The sequence below is a fragment of the Oreochromis niloticus genome, linkage group LG11 (assembly GCF_001858045.2).
Source record: "Oreochromis niloticus isolate F11D_XX linkage group LG11, O_niloticus_UMD_NMBU, whole genome shotgun sequence".
Lineage (NCBI taxonomy): Eukaryota > Metazoa > Chordata > Actinopteri > Cichliformes > Cichlidae > Oreochromis > Oreochromis niloticus.
The window spans coordinates 17236636-17256817 of NC_031976.2; the positions used below are offsets into that span (position 1 = coordinate 17236636).

At 39.5% G+C, this 20182-nt stretch overlaps 2 protein-coding genes and 1 long non-coding RNA gene across 3 annotated transcripts; 2 read left to right on the forward strand and 1 right to left on the reverse strand.

The window, feature by feature from the left end:
• The first annotated feature begins 2668 nt into the window (after positions 1-2668).
• On the forward strand, positions 2669-6156 carry LOC100705460 (complement C1q-like protein 4). The gene is made up of 3 exons (XM_003458421.5): positions 2669-2911; positions 4909-5040; positions 5144-6156. The coding sequence occupies exons 1-3, from the start codon at positions 2701-2703 to the stop codon at positions 5419-5421; spliced, it is 621 nt and encodes a 206-aa protein (XP_003458469.2). The 5' UTR covers positions 2669-2700; the 3' UTR covers positions 5422-6156.
• A 6915-nt stretch (positions 6157-13071) lies between these two features.
• LOC112848261 (uncharacterized) lies at positions 13072-14078 on the reverse strand. The gene is made up of 3 exons (XR_003222285.1): positions 13925-14078; positions 13498-13699; positions 13072-13386 (listed from the first exon to the last, which is right to left on the reverse strand). It is a non-coding gene; the product is annotated as an uncharacterized LOC112848261 (long non-coding RNA).
• An 832-nt stretch (positions 14079-14910) lies between these two features.
• On the forward strand, positions 14911-20115 carry LOC109204397 (uncharacterized). Its single transcript, XM_019365228.2, has 11 exons — positions 14911-15154; positions 15815-15951; positions 16215-16521; positions 17169-17251; positions 17409-17461; positions 17684-17844; positions 17935-18261; positions 18377-18555; positions 18841-19010; positions 19542-19756; positions 19856-20115. The coding sequence occupies exons 1-11, from the start codon at positions 14968-14970 to the stop codon at positions 20092-20094; spliced, it is 2058 nt and encodes a 685-aa protein (XP_019220773.1). The 5' UTR covers positions 14911-14967; the 3' UTR covers positions 20095-20115.
• The last annotated feature ends 67 nt before the right edge of the window (positions 20116-20182 follow it).

A 20182-nucleotide genomic window follows, 5' to 3' on the forward strand; every position in this document is an offset into this window, starting at 1 on the left:
AACAAAAAATCAATATTACGAAGTTGACAAGGTGCTGACGGTCAGTGTTGGGCAAGTTACTTTGAAAAAGTAATTCAATTATAGTTACTAGTTACTTCTTCAAAAAAGTAACTGAGTTAGTAACTGAGTTACAATATTCTAAAAGTAATTAATTACTTGGAAAAGCTTATTGCGTTACTTAAAAAAAAACAAAGAACGTTTAACCCCCTGGGGTCCAGGGTATAATTGGCCATTTTTTTACTACTCTTGATTTTCCCTCCACATTTTACCTTTAAAAACTACTTGCTTTGCCTTGTTTGGTATCATTCTTTTTAGCACAACCTCGCGTGCCTGAATTTACAGTTATGTTCTCATTTTGTCATACTGTATAACCAGAATTGATCTAAAATCAGACAAAAACCATAAAATCAGAGTAGAAAAAGTTATATTTTTACTGTAACAACCACAAACATGTTTAATGAATCATATTTCATAACTTCAAATGCAAATATTAATTGTCAATTTTAAAATCCTATATGCACACGTTTTGCAAACAACAAATTTATTTGCATCCATTTACCTTGATTTTTTAAATAACCATTTCAAACTATTTACAGAACAATCAGCTGTTCTTCAATAAGATGCCACACATATTATTTGTGCCACTCTAAAAAAACTATTTTGTGTCCACTACAAAGGAGAACATCACAGCCTGATACCTGCAGGTCTGACAGCAGCAGGTGTATCACTCCTGTTTTCTACCTGGAGACAGCAGTCGCCTCATTGTTCTGACACACAACACAAAACTATCCACAACACTACACACTAACTACACAAGACAACAGATTAACTACACACTCCAAACACGCTAAACGTCACAAATCTCACATCTCAAAACCCGCTCTCTCTCTTTTTCTGCTCTCTCTCTCTCCGTCACTCCTAAAACTTCCCCTGTTTTTTGTTTTTTTTGCTCATAAGCAGAGTGCTTGCTAGCGCTAACTGGCAAAACTATTGAGGAAAAAACGCCGCGTATATCTTGTTTATCACGACTCTGGTTTTACGTGGCCTATCGACACAATTTAAAAACTGGTATATATCACCTTGTTGCTTTGTCTTTAAGTGGTCACGTGATTGACTTACCACGACTACTTTATTCTTCCTCACTCAGGTGTTGTGCTAGACAGTGATCGTGATTGCCGTCCGCGGGAGCGCGCAGCTGCTTAAAGCTGTAGCATCCAGATTACTTACAGCTACTTCCATGCAACTGATACAAGATGCGGTAAGCTGAACACAGTTTCAACCGTCTGTTTGTTGAAAAATAGTAACGGACCTCTTTTCCTTGTTAGTAACTGTAACGGCGTTGTAACGATAGGAATAGTAATTAGTTAGATTACTCGTTACTGAAAAAAGTAACACTGCTGACGGTGGTGACACACTAGCAGAAAACAAGATATTATTTCTTTCCAAATGACCATTAAACCTTAACAACTTATGTAATATCAAAAGACACTTCATAACAATTCTGTTTTTGCACATATCAAGTTCTACATCTTAATAGTTCACCAGCAAGTAGCTGCCTACTACTCCTTGAGTCCTCAGAATTAATGTCTAAAGTACTCTGTGGTTGTGTGTTTAGACCCTGCTGTACTTTCTCTCCTTTTGTCTCTCTGTGCTTGTTTCCAAAACCTTCTCTTTTGCCCTTTTTCTCTTTCTTTCAGATCACTGATGTTCTTTATTTTTTCCCCTCTTTATTATTTTTTATTTCTCCATCTTTCCCTTTCCTTCATGAGAAACTCTTTCTTCAACTCAGGCTGGCTGTTAATTTTTTTTTTCGTGACGGGAGGAAGTTAGCTCATACTCTGGCTTTTATTCTTGATGTGTTTTCAAACTCTACTTTGATCACATTAACAAGCTTGACAAACAAATGTTTGCTCTCTTTATCAACACACGGCTGAAATGAAACATTTTAAAAAAGAGAGAAAATTAATTCACTTCAGTTTTTCTGACTTTTTTCACTGAGTGATTTGTGTTTGTGAAGGAGAGTAAACAGCGCCCATCACTCCTGCACACACAGACCAGTGGTTGTGTAACAGTGATGGGAATCGTACGTGTACAAAATTTCTACTTATGAGAAATGACACAGTAAACATTTGGCAGTCTGCAGAGCTGTGACATCATTTATATCTAACAGTGAAGCTTCACTGTTTTCAGATATTTGTGTGTGTGTGTGTGTGTGTGTGTGTGTGTGTGTGTGTGTGTGTGTGTGTGTCGGGAAGATGTGCAGTTGATTTCCTGTAACCATAGAGGAGCTGAGGTCAGTGTGTTGGAGTTCTTCGTATTGTTGAATTGTACTTTGGTTCTTTCAACAAGCTCGACAAACAAACATCTGCTCTGTTTGTGAAGCTGACACGATCAAACCAACATTCAAAAAATGGTTTCATCTTTTTATGACAGTTTTCAAATAAATATCTGCTTCCTGTGTGAAAAGGCCTTGAGTGAGTGAGTTATTCTGAAAGATCTACGGCATCAACGGTTCAGCCTTCAGGTAAATATTTTTATTGAGTCTGAGTCTTATTATTGAGTCATTCATCAGCAGCACCTGTAGGAGGTGTGGTCCTGTGGCTCTGCAGTGTATGAGGTGGAGGATGAGGGGACATGCGGGGGAGTAAGCTCCTCATTCACGCCTCTTTCCCCCTCATTATAAAACTCTCAGATTAACAGATGACAGTTATACAGCAGGTTTCTGGTGACAGAATGAAGATCATCATGTTTTTCTCACTTTTGCTTCTGGTCTGCTCTGTTTCAGCAGATCAGACTGAGACTCCAGTCCAACAATCCAATACACAGGACATCCATGCTGTGCTGAGAGAGCTGACCGCCTCATTGGCTTTGCAGAATGAGCAGATCACTGTCCTACAGAGAGAGAATCAAGGTACAGTTTCATACATCAATGTGACTTCAGAAATATCCAGAACATCAGAAACAGGAATGACCAACATTCATGGTTATGTGTTTTCTTATGAGACTGAATATTTTTATCACAGGAATATTGGAGCAATCTTCAGAGATTAATGATGCAAGGAAACAAAATGTATTAAAGAGCAGGTAAAGAAGCTTGAAGAGGTGGAGACAGAAAACTGAGACTGATCAGCTGAAAATATAAATGCTGAACTATTTCTGTATTTGACACTAATTGACGCTAATTTATTTTGAAGATGTAGTGGGGCCTTTTTTTGCCAGGTTTCCACAAGGGGGCAGTCACGGACTGTTTAGTGCTCTTGGAACAGTTATAACATGTTCAGCCATGCTGTAGTCTCCTGATTCTGGACTTCATTACATGCACAGTTGACTGCTGCTTGTGTCTCTGTGTGTGTGTCCAACTGTTCATTAAGTCGTGCAGGCTGTGAACGAGTTTTCAGTTTCTGGCGAACTTTAACATGCCATATAAAATTTTGAAGAGGATGTTGTGTCATGCTAGCTGCTACATTAGATGTACCTTGGATAGCTGGTCTTTAAGTCTGACGTCAGTAGTCATGTGGGCCAAACTCTGCTGCAAGTCAAACAAACACTGCGACTTAACTGAGAGTTGAAAAACTGTCTAAATTCTTTCATGTGTAATGAAATGATCAGTGTTGCTGCTTTACCAGGTGTAACAATTAAGTTTAACATCCAGGCATCCATGAAAAAAGAATTTATGAAATTTAACGGAGTTAGAAGTTCCTTTTAAATTCCTTTTAAATATATTATAGCATGTTCTCACTGAGAGATTTCTGAAACAAATTAAAAGGTACAGCTCTGCTATCACTTCCAACATAAATGAAGACTGGAAACTAAACAGCAGTGTAAGAGCCAAAGTCAATGTTTGTGTTTACTTTATTTGTTATGGTGGCAAAGGTGTTTAGATTTTCCTACATCTCAGGTGACTGCATGGGGGTGTGGTCATATGTTATTTACCTGACGCAGGTGTTCGCAAGAGGTCGTTGGGTGAGTGGTTGGTGGGCAAACTTTTCTGTTGACCGTCATTTTAGCACATCAGTTAATGCATGCAATATTTGTTTTGATTAAAAGCCCAAAGTATCTTGTTTTGTTCTTAAAATAAATACACAAAATAAGATTAAGACTCTGTATGGATTATTGGAGACACGTCACAGCAATACAATCAACTCAGCCGGCTGCAGCTTTATTTATGGATGGCAGTAAAAACTGAGCTTTAAAATGATTAGTGTTGTGGCCATTTTTGTTGAATGTTTATAAAATGTCATTTGTATTCATTTTAGTTTTTTCTTTAAAGTTGTAAGAATATACTGACCTAGTTTTGTTATGTAAATTTGTAATTAATTGTTGGAAAAGTTTTTGGAAAGTGATTGGTTTATTAGCTTATCCCATTAATCAGGGGATTAAGAGCACCCTGGAGGGGTGTGGTAAATGTTTTGTTTTTTGTTTGCCAAATGTCAGATGGGAGGGTTAGAATATGATTTTTTTGACCACTTTCAAAGTTGTTAAAGCAAATTAAGTTAACTTTCGTTTAATTTTAAGTTGTAAGAAGTTATTTGGCTGACTTTTGTTTATAATTTTCCCACGAAATAAACGCCATATGATTTTTAAACAATGGAGTCAGAAGTGCGTTCTAAAACAAACCTCCTGTTCCCACCCACGGCCTTTTCTTGGACGTTTTGGTGTTTGGAACATAAAAGGCCGTGACAATTAGTCTGTCTGATCTAAAGGACGAGTTTGGGATCCTCAAAAATAGATTTAATCAAATTTTAGTTTCCAATCACAGAGTTTGATTTCTTCTGTGACAATGAAACACTTTCAGCTGTCGAACATTTCTTTCATTGGAGATTAAAGTTTTTGTCATGGTCACTTTTTTGGGAAGAGTCTAACTCTAAAACAGAAAGTTTAAAATAATGACATTTCTCTCTCTCTCAGTCAAACAGGTGGCTTTCTCAGCCTCTCTGGGGAAACAAAGCCCTACAGATACTGGACCCTTTACCACAGAGACTACTCTGATCTTCGAACATGTCATCACAAACATTGGAAATGCCTACAACCAATCCACAGGTAATAACTCGGAATGTCACTTCTCATCTATGTTGATGTCAGGCTGATGTTCCAGATGTTCTAACAGCTGATTTTCCATTTATCAAAAACAAATGTCCCACAGGTATTTTCACTGCACCAGTGAGAGGAGTCTACCACTTTGAGTTTCACATATTTGGAACAGCAGGCATTCGTGCAGGTGGTTCATTGTTCAGGAATGGAGACCTCATTTGCACTGCATATGAACATCCAAAATCTGGCAGTGTGAGCGCCTCTAATGGAGTCTCACTGCTTCTAGAGGTTGGAGATCAGGTGTCTGTACGTCTCCCGATTGGTTCAAGTATTCATGAAAATCAAAACCATCATACCACCTTCAGTGGTCATCTGATTTTCACCATGTGAGAGGTGTGACAGCTCCAACACTTCCTGTTTGGACTGTCTTGTGTGGGCGGAGCTTAGCCATTTTTAGAAGTAAAACAGAAAGTAAATCACCTGCTGTAATCAGTTTCTTGCTCTCTCTCTCTCTCTCTGGTTGGGTTCTAGTTTTGTGTTTATTTGTTTCTACTTCTCCTCTGATTCCACTGACTCAGATAATTTACTTCTTCTTCTTATCTTTGATTCAAATAAATCCAGTTTAAATGCTCAGTGATTCTCTTCTCTTTCTCCTTTCTTTGAGTCGGCTCTTCATAAAGTGCTGCTCCTCCATTAGGTCATGAGTATTTTCTATAAGTTGGTAAACTGCATTATTTTTTTATTGGCTCCACTGTCCTGTGTTGGTCAGTCTGTTATTTTGGTGACTGCTGGCCCACATGTTTGCTTTTAACTGGAGTCTTTCCTGTTAAGTTGAGCAAAATCCAACAGTTCCTCTTTTTTCTCTTCTTTGATAATCATGCAGGTATTTTTCTTAAACACTTAACAGATGTTAAACTTAATCTGACTATCATGATAAAAATGTAAACAGCTGATTTAGTTTGATATAAAAATGTGTGTCAGTGCTGTGGAGGAATTTGTAGAAGCTGAAATGTTTCCTTATTTTTCATCTGAATCCAGATCCAGACACAGATAACTGACTGTAAACTTACTCGGGTTTATTTCTTTCTATTCTTTACTTTCAAAATAAAAGCATCGTTGAAACAATGCTGTTGATTTCTTTATGTGTTTCATACATGGAGCAGATATCAAACCTACACATGCTGGGAGTTACTATCACAGATAAAGTGACACCTGAGGGGTGACCTATGGTGTGAAATTAGTGGTTTAGCGAGCTACGTCGAGCTGAAACTCAGAGTTTTTCTGGCTAAATAACCATGGTAACGTCTGGTGAACACAACCTGGTCAGGAGCTGATTATGTCCTGAGCTTTGGCTTAAAATCTTGTGGAAGCTTTATAGTGTTTCTCAGCTGCTTTGGAAATGGTGTCACCACATTTAGAAAATCCTGCAGATTTAGGTGTTCAGAATGAGAGGATCAGTTTGGATGGAGAGAACCTTCAGAGGCCGACGTGATCAATTGGGCTTTCCTGATGATGTTCTGCATGAGAGATACAGATTCTCAGCAGGGACAGACAGAGAGTTGAAAAGCCTGGATCTCCTAAAAGAATTATTTATTAAAGAGCAGGTGTATTCAGGCATCTGTTTGTCACTGTTATCACGGGCACAGTCACCTCTGAAACAACACTTCAACAGTGGTTATAAGAAGCCTTTTTAAGAGGAATGAGGAGGACACAGGTGAGGCGAGAGGAGGTGGAGAAGGAGCTGCCTGCTGCTGGTTCAGATACAAACTCATATCAGAGAGTCAGAGGCTCTCAGTGCTTCAACAGTGTTTCCTGTTACAGGTGAGTGCTGACACACTGAGCCAGAGACTCACACGTCTCACACTCTGTCACATTTTCTCGTGACAAAGTCATGAAGAACATCAGGTTTGTAATAAACATGAAACCATGCAGCTGCTCAGAGTGACGTCAGCCTGCAGGTCTCTCTGTTCAGGCGATCGTGGCTCAAGAGTTGGCAGTTTGTCTTGTAAACAGAAGGTTGCCAGTTCAAGCCTCAGCTTGAAGAGTCTCGGTCATTGTGTCTTTGGGCAAGACATTTCACCCGTTGCCACCTACTGGTAGTGGTCAGAAGGGTCAGTGTCACGATATGGCCGCCTCGCCTCTGACAGTGCACCCCAGGGCAGCTGTGGCTACAATTTTTCAATTCAATTTTATTTATATAGCGCCAAATCACAATAAAAGTCGCCTCAAGGCGCTTCATAGGTACAGAGAAAAACCTAACAATCATATGATCCCCTATGAGTAAGCACTTTGGCGACAGTGGGAAGGAAAAACTGTCACGGTCTGCGGAGACAGGCCGTGCGGTGGTGTGTGTGATGGACCCAGGTGCGTACACAAGTTAGTAGACGGGAGTGAATTTAACAGAAAGCGAGCCTTTATTATGGCTGAAGACAAAGTGTACAAACAAAGCAGGGATAGAGTGACTAAACTAGACCATAACTAAACTGGGAAAACTAATACTGTGACAAACTAAGAAGACTCAGAGACTATGATGATCACGGCAAAGACTGACCGTGAAAACATGGAGGTGAGAACACGGACGACGCGACATGGACTGCATGAAACACAGAGACTAAATACACATGAGGGATGATTAGGGGAAGTGGCCACACAAGGGAGCACACCTGACACACATGAACCTAACGACAGAACAGGAGAGGTGAAACCAAATACACTGACATTGAATACAGACTTTCAAAGTAAAACAGGAAACATGGAGATTAGACATGACATGAACTAAACATAATGACGCATAAACCAGGGAGACTTAGTAGAGGGAGAGATGACAAACAACTAAGGAACAAAGGACTAAACAGCAATCTCAAAATAAACCAGGGCACAAATGAATAAAAAAAGATACATAACCTCAAACACTGGGTCACACGACCCAGCCCATGACAAAAACTCCTTTTTAACAGGAAGAAAAATAAGCTTGAAATGTACCCGTCCCATTTTCCCCTTTATTGTTTTTTCTCTGTACTGTAAATCTTCTGTCTAAGAAGAAATCTGAGGCTGCTGTTCTGAGAATGAGCTGCCAAAGCTTTTTCTGAATAAATCAATAAAAATCCATTTATGGAAGCTGTGATGAAGGCAGTTTTGTCTTTAATTATATTCAACAATATAACACATTTGACCACTTTTAAGTGATTTTTCTAACTTTAATACACTAAAGTTAAGGTTATATACCTAATTTCTAGTAAGTGGCCCAGCCGCTCCTATATTTTTATGTATGTGGCCCTCAGTGAAAAAAGTTTGGACACCCCTGGTTTAAGGTTTACAGGGAGTGCAGAATTATTAGGCAAATGAGTATTTTGTCCACATCATCCTCTTCATGCATGTTGTCTTAATCCAAGCTGTATAGGCTCGAAAGCCTACTACCAATTAAGCATATTAGGTGATGTGCATCTCTCTAATCAGAAGGGGTGTGGTCTAATGACATCAACACCCTATATCAGGTGTGCATAATTATTAGGCAACTTCCTTTCCTTTGGCAAAATGGGTCAAAAGAAGGACTTGACAGGCTCAGAAAAGTCAAAAATAGTGAGATATCTTGCAGAGGGATGCAGCAGTCTTAAAATTGCAAAGCTTCTGAAGCATGATCATCGAACAATCAAGCGTTTCATTCAAAATAGTCAACAGGGTCGCAAGAAGCGTGTGGAAAAACCAAGGCGCAAAATAACTGCCCATGAACTGAGAAAAGTCAAGCGTGCAGCTGCCAAGATGCCACTTGCCACCAGTTTGGCCATATTTCAGAGCTGCAACATCACTGGAGTGCCCAAAAGCACAAGGTGTGCAATACTCAGAGACATGGCCAAGGTAAGAAAGGCTGAAAGACGACCACCACTGAACAAGACACACAAGCTGAAACGTCAAGACTGGGCCAAGAAATATCTCAAGACTGATTTTTCTAAGGTTTTATGGACTGATGAAATGAGAGTGAGTCTTGATGGGCCAGATGGATGGGCCCGTGGCTGGATTGGTAAAGGGCAGAGAGCTCCAGTCCCACTCAGACGCCAGCAAGGTGGAGGTGGAGTACTGGTTTGGGCTGGTATCATCAAAGATGAGCTTGTGGGGCCTTTTCGGGTTGAGGATGGAGTCAAGCTCAACTCCCAGTCCTACTGCCAGTTTCTGGAAGACACCTTCTTCAAGCAGTGGTACAGGAAGAAGTCTGCATCCTTCAAGAAAAACATGATTTTCATGCAGGACAATGCTCCGTCACACGCGTCCAAGTACTCCACAGCGTGGCTGGCAAGAAAGGGTATAAAAGAAGAAAAACTAATGACATGGCCTCCTTGTTCACCTGATCTGAACCCCATTGAGAACCTGTGGTCCATCATCAAATGTGACATTTACAAGGAGGGAAAACAGTACACCTCTCTGAACAGTGTCTGGGAGGCTGTGGTTGCTGCTGCACGCAATGTTGATGGTGAACAGACCAAAACACTGACAGAATCCATGGATGGCAGGCTTTTGAGTGTCCTTGCAAAGAAAGGTGGCTATATTGGTCGCTGATTTGTTTTTGTTTTGTTTTTGAATGTCAGAAATGTATATTTGTGAATGTGGAGATGTTATATTGGTTTCACTGGTAAAAATAAATAATTGAAATGGGTATATATTTGTTTTTTGTTAAGTTGCCTAATAATTATGCACAGTAATAGTCACCTGCACACACAGATATCCCCCTAAAATAGCTAAAACTAAAAACTACTTCCAAAAACATTCAGCTTTGATATTAATGAGTTTTTTGGGTTCATTGAGAACATGGTTGTTGTTCAATAATAAAATTATTCCTCAAAAATACAACTTGCCTAATAATTCTGCACTCCCTGTACATTCACTTCATGTTCTTTAGTGTGTTTAGGTTTGCTCCTAGTTCTCAGTTGGTTTAGAGCAGGGGTCGGCAACCTTTAACACCCAAAGAGCCATTTGGACCCGGTTTCCACGCAAAAGAAAACACTGGGAGCCGCAAATACTTTTTGACATCTAAAATGAAGATAACACTGTATATATTGTTTTTTACCTTTATGCTTTGTGTGAACAACTAAGTTGTGTTGCTTATGAAATCCATGAAGTGCTACAGAGAAAATTACATTTTATTTATGTAATTAACACATTTTGAACTCTTAAAGAAATATAACAAAAGGAAAGACACCCAGCTGAACTAAAATGATCCATGTAGCAAACAAAAACTGTTGTGAGCCGCCACCCTTATATCGCCTTTGGGCTTTTGGAGCCTTGACCTGACTTTTAAAAAATAATTGGGGAAAAAAAAGCACTATGCTGCTAAAAAATGAAAAATAGATATTTGCAAAATTCTGCCTAAATATTTATTTTACGTGGTTAATGTGTGTGGCGGGGCGTGGTCTGCAGCGCCGCTGCAGGGGAGGCAGACGCACCTGAGCGGCACCCGCAATCACGCCTCGCCGCCTTAACGTCTGTGCTATCTATGCTGTTGTGCTGGTATGTGTCGGACTGTGAGCTGATAAGCTGCCAAGCCAACTTCCAAATTTGGCCACTCTGTAAAAAGCCAAACAAGAGAGAAAAGATTTGGAATTAGGCGACAAGGACCCCATTGCATCTCTGCAATTATTAAAATATAGTGTTCCTAACAGTGGTAGCATACGAGATATTGGACTGTTTTTTCTGTCACTACTGGAGTCAAACTCAGCTGCATGTGTAACATAGTTAAATAGAGTTGAAGTTAAATCCTGCTAAATGGGACATTGGCACCACCTACTGTTGTAAAAGTCACCCTGCAACATTTACAAAGGGCAAGGGATTCTAGGTAATCCTCAGAGTAATGGAGGATTCCTGTGAGGTCTCACGCTGACTGCCCACGACAAAAAACAAAGAACTTTCTAATTTGTTGCCTTTTTGTTGTGAATGCAGACCAGAGAAGACACTACACAGAGATCCCACATGTTTACAAGACATTGTCAAAAAAAATCTCCCCCAACTGTGTTTTTTGATGCAACCAGTTCAGTTGTGAAAAAACTGCTGAGACCAAATGGCAAATCTGGCCATATCTTACTTTATCAAGGTATTCTGACAGAAAACAATTGCTCCAGTGTCCCAGTGGTGCAAATGCTGGTTAGGTGATGACAGTTCTGGAGCCCCTCTTCCTTCAGAAAGGTGCAAAAAATACCTGAAATCCCAAATCGCTCAAGACTCCATCATCACTCCAGATGAACAGACAGAGGAAAGTGAAAAAGTGGATTCAGTTGATGAGATCCAGACTGACCTATGACAGTGGGTAACAGAAATATGTGAGGAGAGCAGGTCACTTGCTGCAGCAAACAGGGATAGAGATAATATTCACTTTTCCCTGAGCTTATTCCCCATATAATAATACTGGCAAGTTACTTGCCACTCTGGACAGGAATAATGGTCCCTCTCTTCCAAAGCACCAGGATCACAGCAAGTTCAGCCACTGTAGAAGTGTGGTCGCACATTTTTGAAGCCATCCTGATAACCTTCTCCCACCAACGATGTGGAGATCCAACCCTTTTAGATCCAATTAAAATCAATACACTCAAAAAGATGCTCTGTAAAAGAGTAGAATTCTTGGAACAGAGTTTAATACACTGAATCATATGAACAGCAGAAAAAATACATACAGACATTTAGCAAGAAAATTACATAGCAGAAAGCAAGCAAAGCAAAACCCCGGGGTGTACAGCCTTAAGCACAGACAGTAGAGCAACACAGAGACGGACAGGAAGTAGCAGCAGGAGAAAAAGAGCTGGGGGTGTCCTCTGGTCCTCTAGGGACCAGAGGACCAGTATCCCCGCCCCCTGCTGCTGGGTAACTTTCCCACGCGCCCAAACACAGCTGCAGGGGTCAGGCAGCGGCCAAGGTTTTGGCCAAAGGCCAGTCAGGACTCTGACTACCCCTTGCTCTGGCTTATCACAATAGGTCATGACACGGTCAAACATCACACATTAATCCTAATTATTACATCTTATACAGCAAGTGGCACAATCTTATAACATATAATACATAGGTTACATGCTTTCTCATATATAAAAACACTTCAGTGTGGGTTCAAAGTATGTGTGTGTGTGTGTGTGAGTGATTATATCGTATGATATTTTATTGTGATGTGTTCAGGATCTCTGTTACAATGTTACTGTTTTGGTTGTGCTGCATGAAAGACGTTGAGCGTGTATTAGGGAAGGTTAGTTACCGGAGAGTAAATTATTCAGGAGAACTCTCCCCTTACATTAACTGCCCTGTTACTGTACCACCTTAATAAACCTCGGTGAAGCAAAATGTCTTGTGCTTAACACTCTACATGAAAGTTAAAATATATATGTTCAGTGCACATAGATATATAGTGTATATAGCTACATAGTTATACATATCATACAAAAATCCACCACAGAAGCTGAGTTCAAAAACATAAAACAGGGCCTTTTCAAACATGAAAACTTGCCTGTTCGAGTCGATTGCTTTATTGCTCGTCATCTTTCCTTCATCGAGGGAAATATGCAGATTTGTTCTGCAAAAGAAAAGACCAAAGACGAGGAAACAGTGGGATCACTGAAAGTCACAGATGCCAATTCTGGATCCATGACGACTCACAGTGCAGAAGACAAAATAAAAATGGATGCTCACCCATTTGTGGGATCTGATGCTGCCACAAACATTCCTCCGGCTGATGAAGATGCAGTTGAGAACTGGAGGGGCTGTTCCACCCAAAAAAGGAAGACGACTTCCTACCTCTCTCCATGTACCGAATAGCTCCATACAGATGAATCTTTTGGGGCCAAAAGAGTGAAGGTGGGATTATTAAAAAATGGAAACCATCATCAGCCTATTAGATTAGGGGAATCAACGATCTCTGTGCTCAATACCTGTGCATTTGATGCATTTTTTCAGTGCTTGTGTTGTGCCTTCTGTGACAGCTACACATTTCACAATGCTGTTCTGAAAGACATTGAAAACCAAGTCTTGCAGCTGGTGAAAGCCATTGCCACAGATGGTGTGACCCAACAAACATACAGGAGGGCAGAGCTGCTTAGTGTAATGTTTGAAGCTGTCCAGTTGATGTCTGGTGAAATCCAAATCGATGCTCAGTGCAATGTCTCCGCTGTAATTGCTAAGGCAATGAGGAACATATCAAGTGTTTATTTTACAAAACACTGCTCTTCACAGCACTGCTACCTCAGAAAAGGGATGAAAAGGGAAGAGCCATTTGTTTGTCCTGCTATCTGTGTCCTCAAAGAGTCTGGTATGGCTCATCTTGGCACTGCTGTGGAAGCAGGACTTGGCCTACCTGAGTCTACCTGCCTCAGGCCACTCTCCAATCAATCTCTGTGTCCATCAGAATTCAAAACAGAAGACAGCACCACAGGAAATGAGCACTGTGCAGGGACAATTACTCACAGCTACAACATTGGAGATATCGTGTGGATTGATACTGACTTTGCAAACCAAACAGAATTTCCATTAAGTGAATTTCCCTCCAACCTGGTTCTCCAAGGAAAGTCGTTCACTTTGAGGGCATTAATTGCTTTACATGTAAAGATGACTAGTGGTGGTTTGGGGCATTACACTGCATACTGCAGGAGAGCTCCATCTGTGTCGGAGTTCTATGATGACCTGGGAAATGGAGTGACAGGAGCATCTGAAAAGAAGAAAATACAACCCCATGCTGTGTTATACACAGTATAATGAGTGTTGCATGCATTTTTCTGTTTTATTTGGTTCATTACAGTTACATGCGTTCAATATGGCTAGTTTCTTTTATCAGTAAGTTCAGTTTTTCATAATAATAAAGTTAAATTTCAAAATTAAAAATCTTTTTACACTCTTTTCTTTGTCAGTCTGATGTATATTTGCTTTTACACACCCATTCACCTTCACCTGTAGCCTCTTGAAAGTAACCGTTCCATTTTTCTGTCAATAATTTTTTCTGTATTTGTTTTGTGTTGACCTCATGGCTTAGGTCAGGGGTCAACATCCTTTTCAGTTCAAAGTGCCCCTTTTCCCCTACAAAACGTGTCTAGAGCCTAAAAGAAGAAAGAGCTGATAAATATCTAGAAAATGAGTTGTTGTATCGTGAAAGCTTTGGAAATGTAAATAAAAATGTTTATCTTTAGAATTTAGAACAAAATGAATCATCTAACCTTTAATGGCAAAAAGTATTTGTTAAAATGAAGCCAGCTAAGTGAGTCCTTTCCATAAAAATGCAAAATTAGGAAAGATGGGCAACCAACCTGAAATTTACAGCAAATAGTTTTGAAGCTAAGAAACATTAAATCACTTCTAAAAGCCTTGTACATTCTATGAATAGCCAATGCAGATATTTCATAAAAAACAAACTGCTAACAGAGCCCCTTCTTACGGTGGCCCTGAAGTGCAAACCACAAAAACAAATCACAAAACGCACAACAAATTGAAAAGCGCAACAACAAATTGAAAAGCGCAAAAACAAATTGAAAAGCGCAAAAACAAATTCACTAAACGCAAAAACAAATTGGAAAGCGCAAAAACAAATTCACTAAACGCAAAAACAAATTGAAAAGCGCAAAAACAAATTCAGAAAACGCACAACAAATTGAAAAGCGCAACAACAAATTGAAAAGCGCAAAAACAAATTGAAAAGCGCAAAAACAAATTCACTAAACGCAAAAACAAATTGAAAAGCGCAAAACAAATTCACTAAACGCAAAAACAAATTGAAAAGCGCAAAACAAATTGAAAAGCGCAAAAACAAATTGAAAAGCGCAACAACAAATTCACTAAACGCAACAACAAATTGAAAAGCGCAACAACAAATTGAAAAGCGCAAAAACAAAAGAAGAATCACAAAAACAAATTGAGAAGCGCAATTACATTAAGAAAACCGGAAAGGGTAGGTACCAGTCGGCAACAGGAGACATCACTGATTGGATGTCCGCGCTGTTCGTCTTTGGAACCGGAAGTTACTCTGCCTGTAGCGCATTTCGTTTGAAAAACGGCGGAATGTTTTGTCCTAGCTATGGGAAAAAGCTGGTTGAGGAGTCACCAAACTTTTGCAGCGGCTGTGGCGAGAGGCTTTATCACGCATCTTGCATCGGAGACACTTCACTCCCATTGAGTAAGTTAATAAGCATAACAAAATGTTTGTTATTTATTGATTTATTAGCCTAGCGTTAGCTGTTTCCAGACCATAGCAGACCAGAGGGCTGTTCCACTAAGCGAGCTCAGAAAATCGAGGCTCATTTGAAAATGCACGCAGGTGTCAAAATGACTGCTCAAGACCTTTCTAGTAGTGAAGGTTTGAGGGCAGTTCTAGTGTTAACAAACCTCGCAGCTAGGGTGCCACGGACCAGACTTGTCCACAAGCATATTGCATAATGAATGAGCAGAAAGACTGCAGGTTAGCCTCGTTCCTGGAACCGAATTTGGGGCAATCGAGCCTGGATTTTCAGAGTGAGCCTGGCTTTTGGGATTAGCTTGCTTCGTGGAACAGTCCTCTGAGCATTTCCACAACTGAAACGATAATAAATTAGTTCATTTATTATGTTTGGTTAACTTTAGGAACTAACACTATTATGTGTCTATACATTAAAACTTACTGGTGTAGAATTGTATTGGTCAATAGTATCAGTTACACTGTCATTCCTTGGTAGAAATTTTCTAGTGAGATTATTCAGTGTTGTCCTTATTTGCGTGTTGTGTGGACAATGGAATGTCACATGAATGAATGTCTTTAATGTGTGACATTGTAGTACATTTTTCCTTTGTTTCCCTTTAGCATCACAGACTACCTCAAACTGCCCAACTCCAACCTTCAGCACCTTCTTAGAATACAGAAAAAAGAAAAATGAAGAGAGGCAAAAGTTTTCTGAAGGGAGGAAGGGCTTAAAGAAAAAGGAAAAAAGAAAGGTTCAGGTAGTTTGGCTAGCTCTGTCTGAAAACAAGTTGAGGTTAATTTTCTAATGACATTCTTTTGTTATTCCTTAGGGGAGTTGTGTAAAAAATGTTCAGTGTAGTAAAGCTATCCAGAATAAGAACAATTGTTTACGAGTAATTGTACATTTAGGTTGTCAGGAAGATCCCTCTTTTGCAGTTAATAAATATTCAAGTTTGAATAGATCTGCTTAGAGTCATATTAGTATCTACTTGGCCCATTGTTCATGTCTTTTTCCTTACAGATAAATGTCGGCTTGATGACCATTAAAAAGGGTGGTTTGAAGCCATACCGTGGAAAAACTATTTTCCTAACAACAGACCCTGACGCTACTGCCACAAGTCTGCTCAATCAAGCTGTTAAAAAAATGAAGGACTTTAACAAAGATCTAAAAGATGGACCTTTCCTTCTTCTGTATCCGGATGGCACTGAGGTCATTACTGTCCCTGGAACACAAAGACCATTTACACTTGAGGCTTATAAGGCTGAAGTTGGCAAGCCTTATCAAAGAATCACTGTTTTCATCTGCTTGAAGAGTGACTTTGAAGATGGTAAGCTGCTAATGTTTGTTTGGATTTTGACACACATTCCCTTAGTTTCAACAAATGCTAATTTTGAAATTGTGAAATGATAACATTACGCATAAAGCACCCAAGTCAATAGCATACCTACATTAAAATGGTGAATGGCCTGTATTTGATATAGCACCTTCTAGGGTTCTACAACCCCCCCCAAGACACTTCACAACAAAACCAGTCATTCACCCACACACATTCACACACTGCTGGTGATTAGCTACAATGTGGACACACCTGTCCTGGGACTCACTGATTGAAGCAAGGCTGCTGTACACAGATGCCACCTATCCCTCCCACTACCACCACCTGGCATGGAGGGTGAAGTGTCTTGCCCAAGGACACAACGACTGTGACAGACTGAGCAGGGCTAAAACCTTCAACCTTTTGATTACAGGGCGGGCTTTTAACTCCTCTGCCACCATTGCTCCCTAAATTAGCTTGTATATGTTATGTTTCTTCCTGGAAACATGAAATTCAGCCATTTTTGGATCTACTGAGTCATGAGTTTTAAATGCTAACTTTATGCCTTTCGTATTAATCTATTATTGATGATCAAATAAAGTTTCATACATTAGTATGAATTTAGTTAGCTTAGCTTAATTTGTTTTCATGTTTTGTAGTTGGAGAAAACTCAGACTTGTCTGACTCTGACCCAGAGATTGTTATTAAAAGGCCCTCTGAGTTTGATCTTGCTGATACACTGGTAAGTACAATTTAAAATTTTTAATAGAGTTTTCTTGTTGTTTAGCCACCACCATTTGCCTCAGTTCAGTAAAACAGTTAATAGTTATATGTGAAATACATTTTGTGTGTGTGTGTGCGTCCTCGCGTGCGTGCGTGTGTTTGTTTGTTTGTTTCAGCCATGGGAACTTCAACATGAAAGCAGTCCTTTACAGAAAGCAGCAGAATATGAGTAAGTGATATTTGAAGAACATGTAATCTTTTACTGTTTTTTGCCTACACTTTGTATTAATGAGATATACACTTTTGTCATTCATTCTGTATATGGTTTTTGGAACATGGACTACATAATACTTGTATTGCTTGTTTGTTAATCAAGATGCTTAAATATTTTCAAAGTGTCAATTAATATTTTCACAGTACACAACAAAAATGCTTTTCTTTGTTCTCTAAGGAAGGGTGCTGGGGATCTTGTGCTTGCTAATGAAGTACAACAGGTAAAAAACTATTTTATTAGTAAAACAGTGCAGCAGACAATCTCCACCGCCTTTACTTTGCAATTAGATAACGATTCACTGTTTGCTGAGCCCCCAGAAGAACCTGTGTTAGTAATTTAAACATTTGAATCCAATTAACCGCCATCTTGTTCTATACAAGACATCATGCAATCATGAGAGAAGTATATATACCTTTAAAAAAAAAAAGTTTCCCTTTTTTTTAGAGACACCAATTTGCAGGCACATGGAATTATTGCAAATTTGGCACTGGAACTTGACCACAAGAAGGTCAGCAGGTTCAATATATCAAGGTCAGCTGTATGGGATGGAGCTGTTAGAGGATTTCGACGCAGCACATACTCTGACAACTACGACATGTTCATCAAGTTTAATGATGATGCTGGCAGCTTTGAAGAAGGTTTGGATACAGGTGGCCCGAGGCGTGAATTCCTCACACTTCTTATGGGCAGTCTGCGAAATCGCCCCATCTTTGATGGACCTCCAGAGAGCCGTTATCTTGTATATAATTCAAGAGGTGGATGTTTTCTCCGTAATTATTACAATGGAAATTTTAATAAAAATTGGCGTATTTTTTTCATTAGCATATTTAATAGCAATTAACCATGATAATTATGTGCCCTGTATAACAGCTGCCAGGCAAGATGAGTACTTTTTAGCAGGAAAGATGATCGCTGTATCCATTGTGCATGGGGGACCAGCACCACATTTCCTCTCCAAGAACCTGGTCAACCACATCACAGGGAATCAGAGTTTCAGCGCCACTGTAGAAGATGTGCAAGATGAGGAGATCACAAAAATTTTACATCAGGTAGAAAATTACCTAGGCTCAGGGAATGGGTTTACTTAGAAGACACTTGGGGCCAGTTTAAAAGATTTAATCGGGATAAAAGTTATCCGGGTTGGATCATATCTTGAAAGTAGGTTCAAGGTAGATTCTGTAATCTGAAAGGACGGATTTCCAACTCCCAACAACACAAGTGAAATAACAAATTGATTATTTTTTTAATCCAATGTTTGAATGAATCGTAAAAGTAGTGAAAATTATATTTTTGTTTTTCTTACAGTAAACCTTTTTTTTTTTTTTTTTTTATAGGTCCTGAAAGCTGAATCAGAGGAGTCTTTGCATAATCTTATTTTGCAAAACAGCACAATCTTCCAAACTGCTGGATGCCTCAGAAACGTCAAGCCTTTTGAGAAACAAGCATTTGTGGAGGAGTACCTCAGATGGTACATCCTTGAAAGAAACCAAAGTGTCATTCAACGGTAAACTCATTACTCCTTTTAAATTCAGGATGGCCAGTTGCTCATCACAGCAGCCACTGACATTTTCAGATGTATATGAAAAAACTGATTCAGTAGCATCAGTGATCTGATGAACAACTAGTTAATTCCTGAGCCACTGTCGCACGCTATTAACCTTTTGACACTAGAACTCTAATTTAGTATACATTTATTGTTCACAATGACCCATAATAATCATAGTCATGCAACATGATTAATTTTTCAGTTATTTATAAAAAGAGGTGATCCCTTGTTTGACACACTTGTTTATTCCAGTGTGAAAGCACTATTTTTTTTAAATGCTAAAATCCCAATGAGCTCTTCTTTTTTTGCTGTCACAGTTAATTTCTGAGCGCTATGAATTGTTTTTGTGTATGAGTGATTCTATGCATTTGAAATCTGTCCAAATTTATAATGAAAGATCTAGTAGGTAAAGACATTTAAACACAATTTAGAAGACTGCAATAGTTATAGCTATAAACCAATTATTAGTTATTTGTCTATCCTTTGCAGATTTAAAGATGGACTGGAAAGTCTGAATTTTTTAAGTGCACTGCAACAAAATTCCAGTGTGCTGGCCCCACTCCTATGCTTCTCTGCCAAGGCCCTGACTGCTTCAGAACTGGAGAGCATGTTCAGACCAGATCTCAGCCCAGCAGGAAGCAACAAGCGGCATAAGGAGGTCCTAACACTTGGCTTTTGGGCAGATTATCTCCTTGATTGTGAAGGTTTGAATGACCATTTTTATTTGTTTATAGTTTTATGAAAGGAGAGGTGAGGAAATAAATTTTCTGTAATGTACTACAGTGTTTACTTTCTTCTTTCAGAGAAGGCAACAGCAGTGTGTCTGGAAGATTTGATGATGTTTGCCACAGGGCTGACGGCAGTTCCACCGGCAGGAATGACACCACCACCACCACGCATCCAGTTTTTAAGTGTTTCGCCTTTTCCAGTTTCAAACACCTGTGCAAATACTCTGAAGCTACCCATCTGTGACTCATACAGCATCTTTAAGGCCAACATGGACTTTGGAATTCAAAATGCTCCAGGATTTGGATGTTCTTAAATCAGCAAGGTCATCAAGTTACAGTTAGAGTTACCCTGTTAGGTTCAGCTGCCGTTGGCATACTACTTAACACATTCATGTGACAAGC